Source organism: Gracilinanus agilis, chromosome 5 (genome assembly GCF_016433145.1).
Source record: "Gracilinanus agilis isolate LMUSP501 chromosome 5, AgileGrace, whole genome shotgun sequence".
Lineage (NCBI taxonomy): Eukaryota > Metazoa > Chordata > Mammalia > Didelphimorphia > Didelphidae > Gracilinanus > Gracilinanus agilis.
Genome location: NC_058134.1, coordinates 222,514,248 through 222,534,424, shown reverse-complemented (window position 1 = coordinate 222,534,424; position 20,177 = coordinate 222,514,248). Strand labels below are relative to the sequence as shown.

General features: G+C 38.2%; 1 protein-coding gene across 1 annotated transcript in view; it reads right to left on the bottom strand.

Annotated features, from left to right (window-relative positions):
* BPIFC (BPI fold containing family C) overlaps nucleotides 1-20,082 on the bottom strand; it is a 40,812-nt gene extending 20,730 nt beyond the window's left edge. The window contains exons 1-6 of the mRNA XM_044678779.1: nucleotides 19,950-20,082; nucleotides 18,782-18,902; nucleotides 13,018-13,146; nucleotides 7,402-7,557; nucleotides 7,238-7,301; nucleotides 2,576-2,636 (exon numbers count right to left, since the gene is read on the bottom strand). Of these exons, the coding sequence (XP_044534714.1) occupies nucleotides 2,576-2,636; nucleotides 7,238-7,301; nucleotides 7,402-7,557; nucleotides 13,018-13,146; nucleotides 18,782-18,902; nucleotides 19,950-20,070 (652 nt within the window). The 5' untranslated portion in view covers nucleotides 20,071-20,082. The remainder of the gene's footprint in view (nucleotides 1-2,575; nucleotides 2,637-7,237; nucleotides 7,302-7,401; nucleotides 7,558-13,017; nucleotides 13,147-18,781; nucleotides 18,903-19,949) is intronic.
* Between the last annotated feature and the right edge of the window lie 95 nt (nucleotides 20,083-20,177).

Below are 20,177 nucleotides of genomic sequence, written 5' to 3'. Positions count from 1 at the left end.
AACTGTCCAGAAAAAAGGCGAGGTTTTGCAAAGCCAGGAAGAAAGATATAGAGACAGACAGAGACAGAGACTGAGAGGAGAGATAATGAGAAGGGGAAAAGAGAGATATAGACAGACAGACAAAGAGACAGCCTGACAGAAAGATGGTCAGAGATGGTAGAGAGAAGCACAGACAGGAATGGACAGAGAGATGAAGAAAGAAGGAAGGAGAAGGAGAGACATACACAGATAGAGCATAGACTTAGGTGGGGGAGACTGAAAAGTAGAGGAGAGAGACAAAGACAGGGACAGAGAAGAAGACAGAGAGATGGACAGAGAGACAGAGGGAGGGAGAGTTGAGGGGAGGAGGTTGAGAAATGGGAGAGACAGAGATAGATAGAGAGATGTTCAAAGAGATAGACAAAGAGATGGAAGGAAGGACAGAAGTGGGGAGAGGCAGATAGAAAAAGACAGAATGAGGGAGAGAGGCAGATAGAGATAGACAGGCAGAGACTGAGGGAGAGATTGAGAAGTGGGAAAGAGACAGAGACAGAGAAGTGAGATGGAAAGATATACATATACATATACATACATACATACATATATATATATATATATATATATATATTGCACGAAGAGAGAGACAGAGAGAAAAAGAGAAAGACTGAAGGGGGAAATTGAGAAGGAGGAAGGAAAGAGAGGGAACAAAGAGACTCAAAGAAAACCTAATATGGCAGGATCAAGAAGCTGGAGTTCTCTGTGACCACTGGTTTGTTCCTATGTTACATCTGTAATCCCCATTGTCATTTTCAGAGAGATTATGGAATATTCCTTAGAAACTCTGTGCTAGCTCTGTTCTGTTTCTGAAACAAGTGAAACATAACAAGTTCTGATTTTACATGCTTACTTTTGGGCTTGAAAGAAAAATCTGTTTCTGATCTATGGCATCTTCTCTGTGATATGATTACTTCTTCCCTACTCTGTTGCTATGGATATGATCAATCCTCAGGCCTGCATAGAGTTACAGCATTTTCTTTTCTTTGATTTCATGTTTGGCTGATGCCAGGACTAGAAGCAACCAGGTAGACAGCCACCTCCATGGGGTGCAATGAGAAATGCTTTCTATTTTAAGAAATACACATTTCTAATGCTAGGAAACTCTGCTCTTCCTGTGATGAAGATATTTATTGGGTGATCAGTCGATTGGTATGTGTTACAGAGAAGTTCCAAAGATCCCAGTGGACAGTCCTATATAAGAAGTGCACTTTTCAAAAGCAGGGGTCCCTGCATTTCAAACCATATTCCAGACTCCATTCCAGATTCCACAGATGAAAGCAGGGAAGGGCAATAAAAGATGAAGATGGGGCTGGGTCACAAAATCATAGAATTTAAGAGTTGGAAGGGACTGAAGCAGTCTAACCCATACTTGAAAAAATAAAGATGACTTTGACACCATGTATCAAAATCACTAAATATTGAAAGCTGAGATTGGGGCACATCAGTGAATAGAGCACCAGATGTGAAGTCAGAAGGATCTGAATTCAAATCTGGCATCAGCTACTTCCTAACTGTGTGACACAGGGCAAGCTGCTAACCCCATTTGCCTAGCCCGTGCTACTCTTCTTAGAGTTGTCACTAAGATAGAAAGTAAGGGTTTGAAAAGAAAGAAAGTTGGGACTGGAAAATATAGGTAGGGGAAGAGGAGGAAGAAGGAGAAAGTCTGATAGGAAGCATGGTACTAGAGAGCTGATCTTGGATTAAGAAGACCCATCACTTGGAATACTAGTATGATATAAGGAATGATGAACAGGATGATTGTAGAAAGAGCTGGAAAGTCCTACATGAACTGATACAGAGAAGCAGAACCAGGAGAACACTGCACACAGTAATAGTAATATTGTGGAACACTCAAATGTGATAGACATTGCTACTAACAACAATATGACAATTCAGGACAATTCTGAGGACTTATAAAAACTAGTGGGGTTGGAAGCATGTGACTTATCACCTGTTTATTTGGGTATATGTTTTGGTTTTATAAGATTATTCACTTACAAAAATGAATAATATGGAAATATGTCTTGCATGATACTACATTTGTAACCCAGACTGAATTGCTTGCCAACTTCAGGAGATAATGTAGATCATGTAACTTTGGAAAACTCATGTAAACTTGTTATTAAAATAAAAAAACTAATAAAATTAAATTAAAAATAAAATAAAATATCTTCTTGTACTAAAGAATCCCAGAAAAGTCCATGTGATATGATTTTTATATTAACCCAAGATTACATGTAGAAATCTTAATCATTTCCTAATAAAGTTGTGAAATTTAACAATAACAACAGAAAGAAGCCCCATCACCGGCATATACTGACAATATGATATGGCCCTGGGAATGCCCCAGGGAACTTTTTAAGACTGTAAGTCATAGAAGAATTGGCCATCTACACTGGTAAAGAGAGTTTCCATTTTCAGAATTTTCTATAAATCTGAACTCCACTTATTCTTAGCATTGGGTCACATTTATTTAGTTCTTTAAGGTTTAAGATTTTTAAATGGAAATATCTAAGAGGAGATAACTATAAAGGCTCACCATCCAGAGAGCTGATATTTGCATTTATTTCTTCAAACTGATCCGTGATAATTGTACATAGCTGGATAGAGGAAAAAAAGAATAAAAACATCATTATTAGGTCATTGAAACACACAAAAGGGAGTGTCATGTAGGTCATAACTACGCTGAGATGTACTTTCTTTTCCCCCAAGGGTGAAAAAAAAGTACCTGTCATGGTATAAATTATAGACCAAGAAGCACTGCTGTCCCTGTGTCTCACTGGGGATATGCCTAGTGCTTGATCCCTAGAGTAGAGAAAACCCTTTGCTCGGGAAATACCACCTATACAATTTTGAACCTGAGCCAAGACCCTTTTCCACTTAATCTTTTGTAGAGAGTCCCTATTTAAGTCACATCCCATAAACCAGATCCCTTAGTTATAATGGCGATAAACAACTGGCACTGAACCTCTGAAGTATGCCCAAGTCCAAGGACTAACTAGGGCAGGAGAAACTACAGAAGAACACTTATGACTACGTGGGGCCTATTATCCTCTTTCTCATTCTATGTGTGTTTACTGGACCTGTAATTAAATTGGTGTAGGAAATCTGGTAAGGAAATTCTCTGCAATTATATTCTACTCTGCAATTTATATTCTTAGAGAGTCTCTTGGGTTTACTTAACCTTTAAAGGTTAAGTAACTTGCCCAGGTCACACAGGCAGTATGTATCTGAGGCAAGACTTGACCCAAGGTATCCCCAGCTCTGAGGTCAACACTCTATCTACTATCACTGGCTGTCATCTCTCCATGATTTTCAAGTAAAGTCTATGATAGAAAAATATAAGTTTGTTCATACAGTCTTTGAATCCAGAACCATGACAACATTCAAAGAATAACACGTTGCTTATAAATCATATACATGTCTCAAGTTTATTTTAATTGTGAGCTAAATTAATAGGAATGAAACTGGAAAAAACATTCCAGTATTTGCCAAGAAAATCCCAAAAGGGGTCATGAAGAGTTGGACATGACTGAAATGACTAAATATCAAAAAATAAACCGTGGCAGCCTGGGGGCACAGAGGATAGAGTGCCAGGTTTGGAGTCAAGAAGACTCATGTTCCTGAGTTCAAATCCAGGCTCTAACATTTCTTAGCTGTGTGACCCTGGGCAAGTCACCTAGCCTTATTTGCCTCAGTTTCCTCATCTATAAAATATGTTGGAAAAGGATCACTTAATTCTGTTTGCCTTAGTTTCTTCATCTGTGAAATGAAGTGAAGAAGAAAATGGCAAAGTACTCCAGTATCTTTACCAAGCAAACCCCAAATGGGGTCATGAAGAGGCAGGTGAAACAATTGAAAAATAATAATATAAACCTTACAGGTGAAGAAACTGAGGCCCAGTGACTCACCCAAGATTACATAGGTAGTAAATGGGAGTAAGATCTGAACCCAAATCTTTTGCGTCGTAAGAGCACTAAAGAGTGACTCTTGGTCAAACCCCAGGCCAGAAGAAAGTGGCATATGAGATCTCAAAATCAAATAGTCCAAATCCTTAATTTTACAGATGAGAAAACTGAGGCCCAGAGGAAGTCTTATCAAGGTGAGTCCAATCAAGCTGAAAAGACCTCAAGGCCCCTCCCACTGGCATTTAAAACACAACATAGATGGACTTTAACCTACTGTCTGAGCTTATACATTACTCTATTCCGTATACATTTTGATCCAACAAAAACTAGTTTTTTTGTTCTTCTCCCTCCTCACTCACTGCCTGGAGGGCACTCTTCCTCACTTTCCCCTTTCAGCATCCTTAGTTTCCTTCAAAATTGAACTCAATTATGATCTCTGGTGTCCTTCCCCTGGCTACTCTGTATATATTTGCTATATTCTTTGTTTCTACTTGGTATCTATTTGCTATATTTCTTCCTCTTTGTATCTAATTGCTGTATTCTTTTCACTTTGTATATATTTGCTATATATTCTCTTTTACTTTATATATACTTGCTACATTTTTATGTATATATTTCTTTTCACCAATAGGATTTTAAACTTTTGGGGTAGTTCCTGGCACACAGGTCCAATGATGGATAAGTCCAGCTAATTTTTGAGATGCTGATCACTAAGTTGATCAGAAGATGAATTCTTTGGCCATGCCAAATATAACCTGTTTAAGGAAGAGGGACTTAGAATCAGCAGTGCTGGAGGAAGGACCCTTGGTTATAATCGCAGCCCTGAACTGATGAAATTCTGGGTCCTTGAGATATTGAAAAGGTTCAGATCACACATGATTATCTCAATAGATGCAGAAAAAGCCTTTGAAAAATGCAACACCCATTCCTATTGAAAACATTAGAAAGTATAGGAATAGATGGACCTTTCCTAAAAATAATAAACAGTATATATCTAAAACCATCAACAAGCATTATATGCAATGGGGGTAAATTAGAAGCCTTCCCAATAAGATCAGGTATGAAACAAGGATGCCCATTATCACCTCTATTATTTAACACTGTACTAGGAACACTAGCACTAGCAATTGGAGAAGAAAAAGAAATTGAAGGTATTAAAATAGGCAAAGAGGAGACCAAACTATCACTCTTTGCAGATGATATGATGATCTACTTAAAGAATCCTAGAGAACCAACTAAGAAGCTAGTGGAAATAATTGCCAACTTTAGCAAAGTTGCAGGATACAAAATAAACCCACACAAATCATTAGCATTTCTATATATTTCCAACAGAGTTAGAAAGAGAAATTCCATTTAAAATCACCCTAGACAATATAAAATATTTAGGAATCTATTTGCCAAGACAAACACAGGAATTATATGAACACAACTACAAAACACTTTCCACCCAAAACTATTTCTAAATAATTAGAAAAACATTAATTGCTCATGAGTAGGACAAACTAACATAATAAAAATGACCATTGTTCCCAAATTAATTTACTTATTCAGTGCCATACCTATCAAACTCTCAAGAAACCTTTTTACTGAATTAGAAAAAAAATTATAACAAAGTTCATTTGGAAGAATAAAAGACCTAGAATATCAAAGGAAATAATGGAAAAAATGTGAAGGATGGGGGACTAGCAGTACCAGATCTTAAATTGTGCTATAAAGCAGGGTTCATTAAAACAATATGGTACTGGCTAAGAGACAGAAGGGAGGATCAATGGAATAGACTTGGGGTAAATGACCTTAGCCAGATAGTGTACAATAAACCCAAAGATCCCAGCTTTTGGGACAAAAACCCACTATTTGACCAAAAACTGCTGGGAAAATTGGAAAACAGTATGGGAGAGATTAGGTTTAGATCAACATCTCATTCCCTACACCAAGATAAATTCATAATGGGTGGATGACTTAAATATAAAGAAGGAAACTATAAGTAAATTAGGTAAATATAGAATAGGATACCTGTCAGATCTATGAGAAAGGAAGAAATGTAAGACTGAGCAAGATGTAGAGAACAACGCAAAATATAAAATAAATAATTTTGATTACATTAAACTAAAAAGGTTTTGTACAAACAAAACCAGTGCAACCAAAATTAGAAGGGAAGCAACAAATTGGGAAAAGATCTTTATAACAAAAACCTCTAACAGAGGACTAATTACTCAAATTTATAAAAAACTATATCAATTGTACAAAAAAATCAAGCCATTCCCCAATTGATAAATGGGCAAGGGACATGAATAGGCAATATTCAGATAAAGAAATCAAAACTATCAATAAGCATATGAAAAAGTGTTCTAAATCTCTTATAATTAGAGAAATCAAAACAACTCTGAAGTACCACCTCACACATAGCAGACTGACTAATATGACAGCAAAAGAAAGTAATAAATGTTGGAGGGGATGTGGCAAAATAGGGACATTAATGCATTGCTGGTGGAGTTGTGAATTGATCCAACCATTCTGGAAGGAAATTTGGAACTATGCCCAAAGGGCTTTAAAAGACTGTCTGCCCTTTGATCCAACGATACCACTGCTGGGTTTATACCTCAAAGAGATCATAAGGAAAAAGACTTGTACAAAAACATTTATAGCTGTGCTCTTTGTGGTGGCAAAAAATTGGAAAATGAGAGGATGCCCTTCGACTGGGGAATGGCTGAACAAACTGTGGTATCTGTTGGTGATGGAATACTATTGTGCTTAAAGGAATAATAAACTGGAGGAATTCCATGTGAACTGGAACAACCTCCAGGAATTGATGCAGAGTGAAAGGAGCAGATACAGGAGAACTTTATACACAGAGACTGATATACTGTGGTGCAATCAAATGTAATGGACTTCTCTACTAGCAGCAATGCAATAATCCAGGACAATTCTGAGGAACTTATGAGAAAGATGCTCTTCACATCCAGAGAAAGAACTGTGGGAGCAGAAACACAGAAGAAAAACAACTGCTTGATCACATGGTTCTTTGGAGATATGATTGGGGATGCAGACTAAACAATCACTCTAGTGCAAATATTAATAATATGGAAATAGGTCTTGGATCAATGACACATGTAAAACCCAGTGGGATTGCTCATTGGTTACAGGAGGGGGTTGGGAGGTGGGGAGGGAAAGATCATGAATCTTGTAACCATGGAAAGATATTCTAAATTAATTAATTAATTGAGCTGAATTAAAAAAAAGTTCAGATCACAAGCATTTGACCATTGTTCCCCCTAGAGATCTGAGACACTTACTCTTTTATTCAAGGTCTTCAGAATAGGCTTCTCCATTGGATGTGCAAATGAGTTATATAGGGCACTAAAGGAAAAGGAAAAAAATCATGTTGACTTATTCTGGGAAAAGCTCCATTCTTGATCACTAGTTAGAAACATGTCCCCTGCTGGCTGCTCTCACCCACCTGAGTTCTCCTGAAAATGAGATGTGGGCATGACCAACTTGAACATAGCAATCTGCTAAATGCATGGTTGGGTGACCTGTATCACTCCGGGACAGGTTAATGAGACCCAAGAAAAAGATCTCACCCAGAAACAGAGTAGCTCCTCCTTCATCTTTTCTGCTTGGACAAAAAAAGGACAAGATTAGAACAAAGACCCATTTCTGAATGATACTCATAACAAAAGAACATCTCAAAATTTTAATGCACTTCTGAGTTTACAAAGCACTGTTCTCACAACAGCCTTTTGACGTTGGTAAAGCAAACATTACTATTCACATTTTATGCCTGAGGACTGCCTCAAGAAAAAGACTGAAAGAATACTGCCACTGTGGCTGGGGGCAAGTTGCTTAACTTCCCTGAGCCTCAGTTTCTTCACTTGTAAAATGAAGAGGCTGAATTAGATAGGTTTTTGATTTTTAATCTTATACATTTCTTTGATAAAATATTCTCATTGGGCCTCAGTTTCCTCATTTGTAAAATAAGAGAGGAGAACTACATAGTTTTTGAGGTCTCTTCCAGCTCTAAGGCTATAATTTTGCAATGCATTAAGGGAGGGCTATGGTTAAATTTGTTATGAGTGAATACATATGGACAATTCTATTCAATATACCTCTCTCAGAATCTGTTTCCTCTTCTGTAAACAATTGGGCAGCTAGGTGTTGCAGTGGATGGAGTGCTGGCTCTCCAGATAGGAAGACCTGACACCTGACATCCAGCCTCAGACATTTACTAATAATGTGAGCCCGGGCAAGTAATTTAATCTGGTTTGCCTCAGTTTCCTAGTCAGTAAATGAGCTAGAGAAGGAAATGGAAAACCCCTCCAGTATCTTTGCAAGAAAATCCCAAAGGGGTCACAAAGAGTCAGACATGACTGAAATGAACAACAAACCTAGGGGGAGTTGGACTACATGATTTCTAAGGTTCTCCCTTTTAACTTCCACACTCTGTAAGTCTACAATTCTATAAATGAACAACAACAAAAAAGAATGCAGTGAGATGTATTGGAAAGAAAGCTAAAGGTGGAGCCACCGGATTTGCCAGCAATTTCCAGAGGGAATACTTACTACCAGTTTGGTCTTGGGCAAATGACTTAACCTCTGTGGAGCTCTGGGTGGATGGCTTCCATTAAAGTTCTAAGTCTATCATCTAATGATGAAATGAGGACTGAAAGGCAGGCTGCAGGGCTCTAACTACATGACTGAGCACTGTATATTTTATCATGGAGGTATTAGGAAGTCTTTTGAGAAAAGGACAGAAGCAAATGAGACATTGGCAGATTCAGAGCTTGGATCCAAACTCTGAGAATTCAGGAAGAGTCTTTTTAGTCCCACTTCTTATCAAAGCGAATCAGAATATTCCAAGTGATCCTAAAGCATAAGACCTTGGCCTAAAGAACAAGCTGGGTTATTATTAATATTTTTAAAGGCTGACACATAAGGTCCTCTTGATTTCATATATTTCAAATGTCATTGATGAGCTCCCCTTGGGGGTGGGTGGATAATGCCAATGTCAACTTTTATTTATATAATGTTTTATAATTTCTAAAACATTTTACACATAGTCTCTTTTTTCCCACTTTATCTTTTTCTGAACTTAAATAATATCAAATAAAATGAACACTTCCACATATTAGAGAAGAGAAGGTAAGGTTTCTGCATGAGATTGTCACTTTATTATATAGAGCTTGTGTTTTCTTTTAATTATAGAATAAATTCAAGATGTACTTTTCAAAGCTGTTCTGCTTGTCTGATCTAATGAAATTATATTGGTAAAGCTCTTGACACAGTGTCTGGCACAAGACTAGGTGCTTAAATTATGCTTTCCCTTTCCTTGACTGTGATTCTTTCTAGCTTTCCTTAGGCTGTCATTTTAGGCTCACAACAACTTTGAGAGGAAATAATACAGGAATGATTTTTATAAATGAGGAAATAAATATCCTAGCTGTGTGACCCTGGGCAAGTAACTTAACCCCATTTGCTTAGCCCTTGACCTTTTGTTTTAGAATTTTTATTGAAATGGAAAGTAAGGATTGAAGGAAAACAAATAAAGAAATAATCATTTTACAAATTAGGGAATGGAGTCTCAGAATAGCTAAGAGAATTATCCAAGGTTTTATATTAAGAAGACAGAGCTGTAGTGGAACTGTTATGCTCAAGTTTCTATCTACTGGATCAACAATACTTTGTCCTGATCAGGTTCTTTTAGTGCCCATTTTTAGGTTACCATAAGAACTGGGGCTTAGCGCTCTTTGTGGTGGCAAAAAATTGGAAAATGAGGGTATGTCCTTCAATTAGGGAATGGCTGAACAAATTGTGGTATCTATTGGTGATGAAATACTATTGTGCTCAAAGGAATAATGAACTGGAGGAATTCCATGTGGATTGGAATGACCTCCAGGAATTGATGCAGAGTGAAAGGAGCAGAGCCAGAAGAACATTGTACACAGAGATGGATACACTGTGGTACAATCGAACATAACGGACTACTCTACTAGCAGCAATACAAGGATCCAGAGCAAGGCTGAGGGACTTATGAGAAAGAAAACTAGCCACATTCAGAAGAAGAACTGTGAGAGTAGAAACACAGAAGAAAAACAACTGCTTGAACACATGGGCTGATGGGGATATTATTGAGGATGTAGACACTAAATGATAACTCTAGTCCAACTATCAATAATATGGAATTTGGCCTTGATACATATAAAACCCAGTGGAATTGTGCATTGGCTACAAGGGGGGAGGGTTTAGGGTAGAGGGAAAGAACATGAAACATGTAACTATGGGAAAATATTCAGATAGAGCCCTTCACCTGAAAGTCAGGAAGACTCATCCATCTGAGACCAAATCTGACCACAAACACTAACTCTGAGACCCTGGGCAAGTCATTTAACCCTATTTGCCTCAGTTTCCTCATCTCTAAAATGAGCTGGAGAAGGAAATGGTGAACCACTCTAGTATATTTACTGAGAAAACCTCAAATAAGGTCAGAAAGAATCAGACATGACTGAAATGACTGTACAACAACAGAGCTTTAAGTTACCCTTGCAATAGAATTATCTGTGAATCATACATTAGATAATTCCATCTAATGATACATTTGTGTTTACCTTAGCACATTACTTGGCACATAGTAGATACTATATAAATGCTTCTTCCCTCCCTCATCTGCTCTAAGGGACCTTAGAGACCATTCTTCCTTTTATAGATGAGGATACCGAGTCACAGAAAAGTTAATTACCCAAGTTCACATTGTTAGTATCTTAGGAGATATTTGAACCAAGGTCTTCTAGACCCTAGCACTCTAGTCACTTCATCACCATGCAACTAACCCACTAATACAGAGGATAATACCAACAGTTGTGAGTTGCCCGAAGTCATACCTATAGAAAGTGTCAGGGGGCGAATTTGAACCCAGGTTCAGATTTAAACTTCCTAGGGAGCACACTTCTCAGTATTCTAAGCTGGGCTCATGAGGTCTTAGGTGTGGGAGGGACAAGCAGGAAAATCTGGTTCAACCCAGCCCTGAAATGGGCAAACCTGCAGAGCACAGTAGCCTTAGAAGCCAGCCACTACTGTTGCCCCAGGAAAAAGGTCTCATTCTTCTGTGGCTTGGGAATAAACCCTCTCATCTTGGAAGGCCTGGCGGGTCTTTCCACTCCTTTCTCTCAAAGGCCTACATTTCAGAATGGGCTAGATTGCACTTTGTATACTCAAAGGATCCTAGAGTTAAAGTTGGAAGAAAGCTTAGAGATTATTTGGTCCATGTATCGAAGACCCTTTTGTCAGTCAGTGTGGTAAAGCCTACCTCACAATAATGTTTTAAATGCATACAATAAAAAGGTATTATTATGAAATGTTCTAAATAATTTAAAATTAATTGGTTTGGAGCAATTTTAATACTTTAATAATTAATTAAATACCAATGAATTATTAAATTATACCAAAAAGTATTAAGTGCATTTGAAAATGGCATACAGGATTGCAAAGGAAATCAATCGTATGAAATTCAATTGAGCCCTAGGTTAAGAACTTTTGCTCATTCAACTCTCTCATTTTATAGATGAGGAACTAACACCTAGACAGATTAACTTTAACTCAATAATTCAATTCAATAAACACTGATCAAGTGTCTACTAGGTGTCCAGTGCTGTGCCCAAAGTAACACAAGTACTAATAGAGCTAGAATTAGAACCCAGATCCTTTGTCTGCAAATCCTATACACGTGTATGGGTGTTTGTGTGTGTGTGAGAGAGAGAGACAGACAGAGAGACAGAGAGAGAGAAAGAAAGAGACAAAGAGAGAAAACACAGGATTATAGACTAATAAAAAGTTCTAAATCAAGGAACTGGGATTTTTACTGTTGATAACCTAGTCAGATTCCAAATCCCCTGTGCCTCCCACTATGCTAAGTCACTATCAATGCTCACTTTAAAATGAAGAAACCAAGGCTCATGATGGTTAGTTGACTTAACCAAGGTTACCTATCTGGTAAAAGAGCCTAGAGGTACAAGTGATCACCTCACAACTTCTCAGTGAGCTCATCAGTAAGAATATAGAAAGTTCTAAAGTATTAGTTTTAAGCTTAAAACCACACTAAGATTTTTGGGACATCCTACACCTACACTGTTATATTCATTTTACAGATGAGAAATCTGGAAGGGAGCTTAAGAGACTTCCTTGAAAACACATAATCAGTTAGCAATGGACTCATTATTTAAAATCTAGTCTCCTCACTCCAAAACCAATCGTCCTTTCACAACTCTACACTAAAAAGCACCAGCAGAACTTGGACATCTGAGGTAGACCTATATCAACAAGTAGGGGTTTCTAGGAAGCACAACTGGCCTATGATAGTCTCTTTCAATGATCTCTTTCTCATTAGTTGAAATGAGAATTAATTTCTCACAAATTGAAATAACCATTTGTAGCATTGTGGAAATCGTAGCATTTACGTCAGGGTGGAATAGAGTTAAGTTTATTGGTATGGTGGTAACTCTGGGACTCTAGAAAAAATATTTTTAGTACTTTATTGTCAGTAATAATCCATATCAAACTTTCTCACAAAGGTAGATATTCTTGGTGAGGCAGAACCCTACTTTGGAATCCAAGGACCAGGATTTTAATTAAACCTCTGACCCTATCTTTTTCACTCTTTGAGCCTCAGTTTCCCTTAAAATAAAACAAAGAGTGGGGCAGCTGGGTGGCTCAGTGGATTGAGAGCCAGACCTAGAGACAGGAGGTCCTGGGTTCAAATCTGACCTCAGACACTTCCCAGCTGTGTGACCCTGGGCAAGACACTTGACCCCCATTGCCTACCCTTACCACTCTTCTGCCTTGGAACCAATACACAGTATTGATTCTAAAAAGAAGGGAAGGGTTTAAAAAACAACAGCAACAACAATCAAAAAAACCCCAAAGAGGTTAGACTAAATGGCCTCTAAGGATCCCTTACACTGCTAGATCTAAGATTTTATGAAATAAGTCGGTTTGAACAAAAGTAGCCTGTCAAGCCTCAAGTTCCCTTTGGAGTCTAAGTTCCCTATTCCACAAAAACCTCTGACATTTTGGCAATACTTACAAAAGTGGAGACATTATTTCCCATCCCATGCTGATGTTTGTTGAACCATGATTGGTTAATATTTTAACTCCAGTTTCATGCACAGGGGTTAATGAAATGTTTGGAAATGAGAACGTATTGATTTTTATGCTATAAAAAAGAAAAGAAACAGAGGCATTAGTTTGATATTTCCTTTCTTTATTTTTTTTTAAATCTTACCTTTCATTTTAGAATCAATCCCATGTATTGATTCCAAGGCAGAAGAGGGGTAAGGGTAGGCAATGGGGGTCAAGTGACTTGACCAGGGTCACACAGCTAGGAAGTGTCTGAAGCCAGATTTGAACCTGGGACCTCCTATCTCTAGGCCTGACTCTCTATCCACTGAGCTGCCCAGTTGCCCCCTGATATTTTCTTCTTTCTTTTTTAGAATATTTTCCCATGGTTACATGGTTCATGATCCTCCTCCTGCTCCCCCCAGCCTGGAGCCAACAAGCAATTCCACTGGGTTATACATGTATCATTGTTCAAAATCTATTTCCATGTTATTCATATTTGCAGCAGAGTGATCCTTTAACATCAAAACCCAAATCATGATATTTCCTTCTAAAAGATCTGAATAAACTATAAATGTACTGGTCCAAAATTGTCATTCATTAAGTAAAAATAATCCTTAGTTCCTTTCAAGGCTAAGCTCAAGCTTACCACTTTCTCCTTCTATATAAAGCCATTCCTGATTCCCCTTGACTATTAATGCTTCTCCCTCCAAGATAGAGCTGATGCATCTAGATAATTAAGTGAACAGAGCTCTGTGTCTGGAGTCAGGAATCTCTGAGTTCAAATCTAGTCTCAGACAATTACTGACTGTGTGACCCTGGGAGATACTTGTCTGCCTCAGTTTCCTCAACAGTAAAATGTATACAAGTCACTTAATCCCTGTTTGTCTCAATCCACTAGAGAAAAAATGGCAATAGGGGTAGCTGGGTGGCTCAGTGGATGGAGAGCCAGGCCTAGAGATGGGAGGTCCTGGGTTCAAATCTGGACTCAGACACTTCCTAGCTGTGTGACACTGGACAAGTCACTTAACCCTCATTGCCTAGCCCTGACCGCTCTTCTGCCTTGGAACCAATACATAGAATTGATTCTAAGGTGGAAGGTGAGGGTTTAGAGAAAAAGTCAACTCAATGAGCATTTATTAGGCATTTACTACGAGTGCTAGGAATATAAATTCAAGCAAAAAGAGCATTGCTGCCCTCAAAGAGTTCTTCTGTTTTAGAATCAACCAATATACAGTATTAATTCTAAGACAGAAGGTAAGAGTTTTAAGAAAAAAGAAAACGATCCATGGGGTCATAAAGAGTCAGACATAACTGGAACAGGGTTATTATAACATCAAATGAGATATTTATAAAGCACTTAGCAAAATACATGGCACATAGTAGGTATTTCTCTTCTTTTTTCCCCTTCTGACTCCCAGATCCATGCTCTTTTTATTACATTGCATTTCTTCCAGGCAATTTCCAAGTATTAAGCCACATTCACACTCTTGTCTGAAGCTTATCTAAACTAGAGAGTCACCTCCCTTATTAGCAAAGAGAATTAGAGGAGGAGACTCTTAATTAGAATATAATTAGTTACTAACCTACTTCCATGGATTTTTTTTAAAGTAATACACTCAAATGTTTTTGCCTAAAATACAAACTGTTAGAGTTTTTTCCACTTGGATTCTCTGAAGAGGATTTTTCTGGATTAAAAAAATGGGTAGTCAAGAAAACATGTAAGTGTACTTTATATGGAATTTGAAATCTTTTTTTGTTGGCAATCTTCTATTTTTAATTAAAAAATTTTTTCCATGTTACCATGATTCGTTTTCTCTCCCTTTCCTCTTCCCTCCTGCCTCCCAGAACTGACAAGCAAATTCACTGGGTTACACAAATATTATTACTTATACCCATTTCCATATTATTCATTTTTGCAATAAGGCAATCTTTTAAAACCAAAACCCCAAATCATCTCCCCATATAAACAATTGATAAGTCATATGTTTTTCTTCTGTGTTTCTGCTCCCACAGTTCTTTCTCTGGATGTGGATAGCATCTTTCTCATAAGTCCCTCAGAATTGTCCTGGATCATTGCATTGCTGCTAGTAGTAGAGTTTGAAAAGTTGAAAATTAAATACTATTATAGTGACAGGCTGTTCAGGAGTCCTACTATGGTGCTTCTTCTTGCCACGGAGGAGAATGATCCAGCAGCAGAGTCCAGGCTCTGACAGGTGCTACCAACCTGGGAAGCCTTTGAGTATAGTGTGGGTGATAGATCAGGCTTCCTGACCAAACATCAACTGAGTCAATTTTGGCAGTGCTCATCACCAACAAATGAGCCATGAAGAGGACCAGATAAGATTAGATAAGAGGCATGAATTCTTTGGCCATGGCAACCCTTGAAGAATGGAAAACATATAAAATAGACTTAGTCTTATGTGGTCATTTTCCATATTTGTAGTATAATAGAAAAGGGGACTGAGAGTACTAAAAATCACAGCTTTTAGACCAGGGGTCCATAAACATTTTTAAAATGAAAACTACTGTGCTGAAAAGAATAGAGAAGTGGAAGATTTCTATGTGAACTGGATGACCTCCAGGAATTGATGCAGAGTGAAAGGAGCAGAACCAGGAGAACATTGTACACAGAGGCTGATACACTGTGGTAAAATCGAATGTAATGGACTTCTTGACTAGCAGCAATGCAATGATATGGGACAATCCAGAGGAACTTGTGAGAAGATGCTATCCATATCCAGAGAAAGAACTGGGGGAGCAGAAACACAGAAGAAAAACATATGATCTATCACGTGGTTCAACAAAGATATGATTAGGGTTTTGATGTTAAAAGATCACTCTACTGAAAATATGAATAACATGGAAATAGATTTTGAACAAGGATACATGTATAACCAAGTGGAACTGCTTGTTGGCTTCAGGACAGGGGAGAAAAGAGCAGGGGGAGGGAATCATGAATCATGTAATCATGGAAAAATATGCTAAAGGAAAATTAAAAAAAAATAAAACCTTTACCTTCTGTCTTAGAATCAATATTAAGTATTGGTTCCAAGACATAGGAGTGGTAAGGGCTAGGCAGTGGGGATTAAATGACTTGCTCAGGATCACACAGCTAGGAAGTATCTGAGGTAAGATCTGAACCTAGGACCTTCCAACTCCCAGCTCTGGATTTCTATCCACAGAGCCTCCTAACTGCCCCTCTACACTTTAAAAAAGATAATATTGTGATTAGTGTGTTTTAATATAATTGGTTTACTTTATATTCTTTCATATATCATTTTATTCATCTAAAAACATTGTTCTTAGAAGGAGTCTACAGACTTCAACAGACTCGCCAAAAGGGTTCATGACATAAGAATGGTTAAGGAACCCTGTACTATGTAAATTGGTCAGCTAGGTGATGCAATGGATAGAGCCAGAATAATGCCAGATCTGGAGTCAGGAAGACTTGAGTTGAAATCCAGCCTCAGACACTTACCAGCTAGGTGACCCTGAGCAAATTACCCCCATTTCTCTCAATTTCTTCATCTGTAAGGTGAGTTGGAAATGGAAATGGCAAATCACTCCAGTACTTTACTAAGAAAACCCCAAATGGGGCCATGAAGAGTTAAATATGACTGAAACAACTGAACAACGAAACTATGCAAATGAATGAATGGAAATGCCTTCATGAAGCATATGTTCTCTTCCAAGTATTGGACTAAGTGATAGGTATATAAATACAAAGGATTAAATATTAACTGTCAGGACTTTGTGTATGGCTGATGTATGAGTTCAGGACCAGGCCACCACACTTCTTTCTCTATTCTCCCTGCCATGATATCATTCATAGATAATTTCCACCATACTGAAAGCCAAGACTCCATTTCTAGCCCGCTCTGGCTCTGATAGCTGAGCTTTTTGTCATCATTAGCCAGAAATCAGGTACCCTCCTCTTCCCCAACTTTCCATCATCCTTTTATGTTTTGGCTTCTTTATTAGAATGTAAGCTCCTTGGAAGCAGCTGTGTACTCATGGAATTGAGAACCAGGCCCAGAGATGGGAGGTCCTGGATTCAAATCTGACCTTAAACACTTCCTGGGAAAGTCATTTAACCCCCATTGCCTACCCCTAACCCTTCTTCTGAAGCCCTAGAACCATTATTCAGTATTGATCTTAAGATATAAGGTGAGTTTTTTTAAAAAAAAGAATATAAGTTCCTTGAGAGCAAGGACTATCTTTTTGTCTTTTATACCTTATACTTTATAATGCTCATCATCATAGTGCCTGGCACCTAGAAAGCAGTTCAATAAATGCTTTATCCATCCATCAGTCATTATCTATCTATAAAATACTGTCATTTTCCCAAAGAAATGTATAGCATGGGACAGATGTGCTGAGATTCCTTGGGGGGCATCCCATTGGCACTTTCCTTGAGGGAATGGATGAAGAAATTCTGATGGTGTGATCCTTTCTGGGATTACCCCATCAGTGATAGCACAGCTCTACTAAATACTGTTTTGTGGAAATTTGGAGCTTTATTTTTTTTCAATAACCCCTCTTATCTGCTCTGTTTCAGATTTGGCCTCAGTTCATGAGAAGAGGATATTAGAAAGTGGGGAGCCATATAGGCTAAAGACAATAAGTTACCTCTGCATTATATTACCCTAAATCAGTATACTACCTTGTAGAGCAGGTTACTGACTCCAAACCCACACTACCCACATGTTCTTCATGCATCTGTGTATTCATTGCTATGAACTGTGGAATACCAACACCTACGAGGGATCATAATCTCAGGTGAAACCAAAGAACAGTGGGGAGATTCATGAACCAGCTACGACTTTGGGGAGAGAAGTGAAGTAAGATATATCATACGGAAAATATACAATTAGAAAACCAAGTGTACCAGCTGGTCATTTAGAGAGAACAAGGAACAAAAGATAGATAATATGACTGATTCATTTATATCTAAAGAATGTAAAATGATCTAGAGAGAGAGTTCTCTAACACATTGGATAGGCCTTCTCTGGAGGATTTAAGCAAGAACATAGTCAAGACACACATGGGATGAAAAGGCAGGTTGCTAACTACATCCCTGGAGGAAGCACTCACATCACTAGGATCACAGATCCACTGTGTGGTACCACGGAAACAGTGCTGGTTTGGGAATTGAGGGTATGAAAGAGTTAAATCCTACCTTTCCCAATTCCTGCTTGAGTTACTGACCAAATTCTTGGAGCCTCGATCTATTTCTCTGTAAAATAAGGGACTAGATGGCCTTCTACTCCCTAATCTGTTATCCTGTGAGTTCTCTGGTCTTCAGGTTCCTTCTTTATAAAATAAGGAGGTTGGACTAGATGGCTTATGAGGTCCTTTCCAGTTCTAGGACTCTGATGAGATAATTAATTAAGATCATGTTTCTGTGATGATGACCCTCATTCTGTGTTCTATTGTGCTGAATTAAATATTGAACAGATCCTTCCCACACCCAAGGATACTTCCTAGCTTACACCTCTAAACTCTAGGTTGCTTCCCTTCCTTGTGATAGGAAACAGGATTTTTTAAAAGTTAATTTTACACACTTTCTTTTCACAACTCATTCATTCATTCATTATGCATTTATTAAGTGTTTGTAAGATGCAATACTAAGCCCTGGGGATATTAAGGCAAAAAACAAATAGTCCCTGCCCTCAAGGGGCGAGGAAAGAGATGCAGAAATGTAGAGAATGATCTTTTCTTTGACTTACTTTGAAAAATTATAGTCAACATAGTCAACCTTTAAAAAGTCAAGAGATTCAGAGCCTTCAAAATCCGGAATCCCATTTGTCTTCATTATTACCTCAACTGCTTCCATTGCAGCCTGTATACCTGAAATAGGGAACAAAGAAATTTGCTCTTCAATGGACTGATCAGGTTGAGAACTTTCTGGATCATGGTCTTAACCTGAGGACCATTCCAATTTCCTTATGGCAGCACATCAATAACTATTGCTCAAAGTCCACTCCAGATGAAGCTGCCTTAGAGAAATCTTAGGTCAGTCATGCAAATCCTCGAGAGAAAAAAATAGACACTTAAGTAGCTATGGGGAATGGGCCTGGCATAGAATGGATGTGGAACATGCTCTTCATGGATAAATTCGAGGCATAGAATTTGACACTTAGCCTACATTGACAATTTCCACCCATTACTCTTTTAACCAAATCCAGGGCGTTTCCCACTAACTATATAATTTCCCATCTAACTACAATCAGTCATGTTGGACTCTTCATGTCCCCATTTGAGATTTTCTTGGCAAGATATTAGAGTGGGTTGCCATTTCCTTTTCCAGTTCATTTTACAGGTGAGGAAAGTGAAGCAAACAGAGTAAATTGACTTGCCCAGAGTCACATGGCTAGAAAGTGTCTGAGATCATATTTGAACTCATATCTTCCTGACTCAATACCAGGCATTCATTCACTGTGCCACCTAGCTGCCCTTACACCACAATCATTGTTGAAAGGGACTATAGGAATGTGCAGAAAAATAATCCCTTCTACTTCTAACATACAAGTGAGTATGCAACTCTGCTTGGAGGCTTTCAAGGACTAGGCTAGGACTGAAAGAAGGAAAAGATTGCTCAGCTTTGGGGTTTAGGGAGAGCTTCATCAAGAAGTGTTTTATAAACCACTTTAATTAGCAACTGATTTCTGTATGAGGAATGGAATTGACCATGCATTCCCTCTGCCTCTCGGCTATAAGGATTGGAAAAAAAATCAAAACAAAACAGCCTGAATCCAAGTTTTCTCTATTTGGCGTTATAGGCCATTGATCTAGTCTACATGTATTACCTCATTGTCTTGAGAGGGAAGCAGCAGTTCCTATGGAGCTCTAAAAAGGGAGATTGGTTATTCTTACTGCTGAAAGTTCAAAGCTTACCATAGTCCAGGCCCTTCTGAGTAATCCTCACTTTGATTCCAGGGTAAAGCTGAGTTGATTGGGTAAGTGGGTTCCACAAGAGGAAACAGCCCCAAAGGACCAGGATCTTCACTGCTTCCATCTGCTCTTTGGAGTGACCTGTTAACCAACACTGATGGTTATTATGTTACATGACCTCCATTCCCTCACCTGTAAAATGGGTATGCTAACACTTACAATGTCTATCTC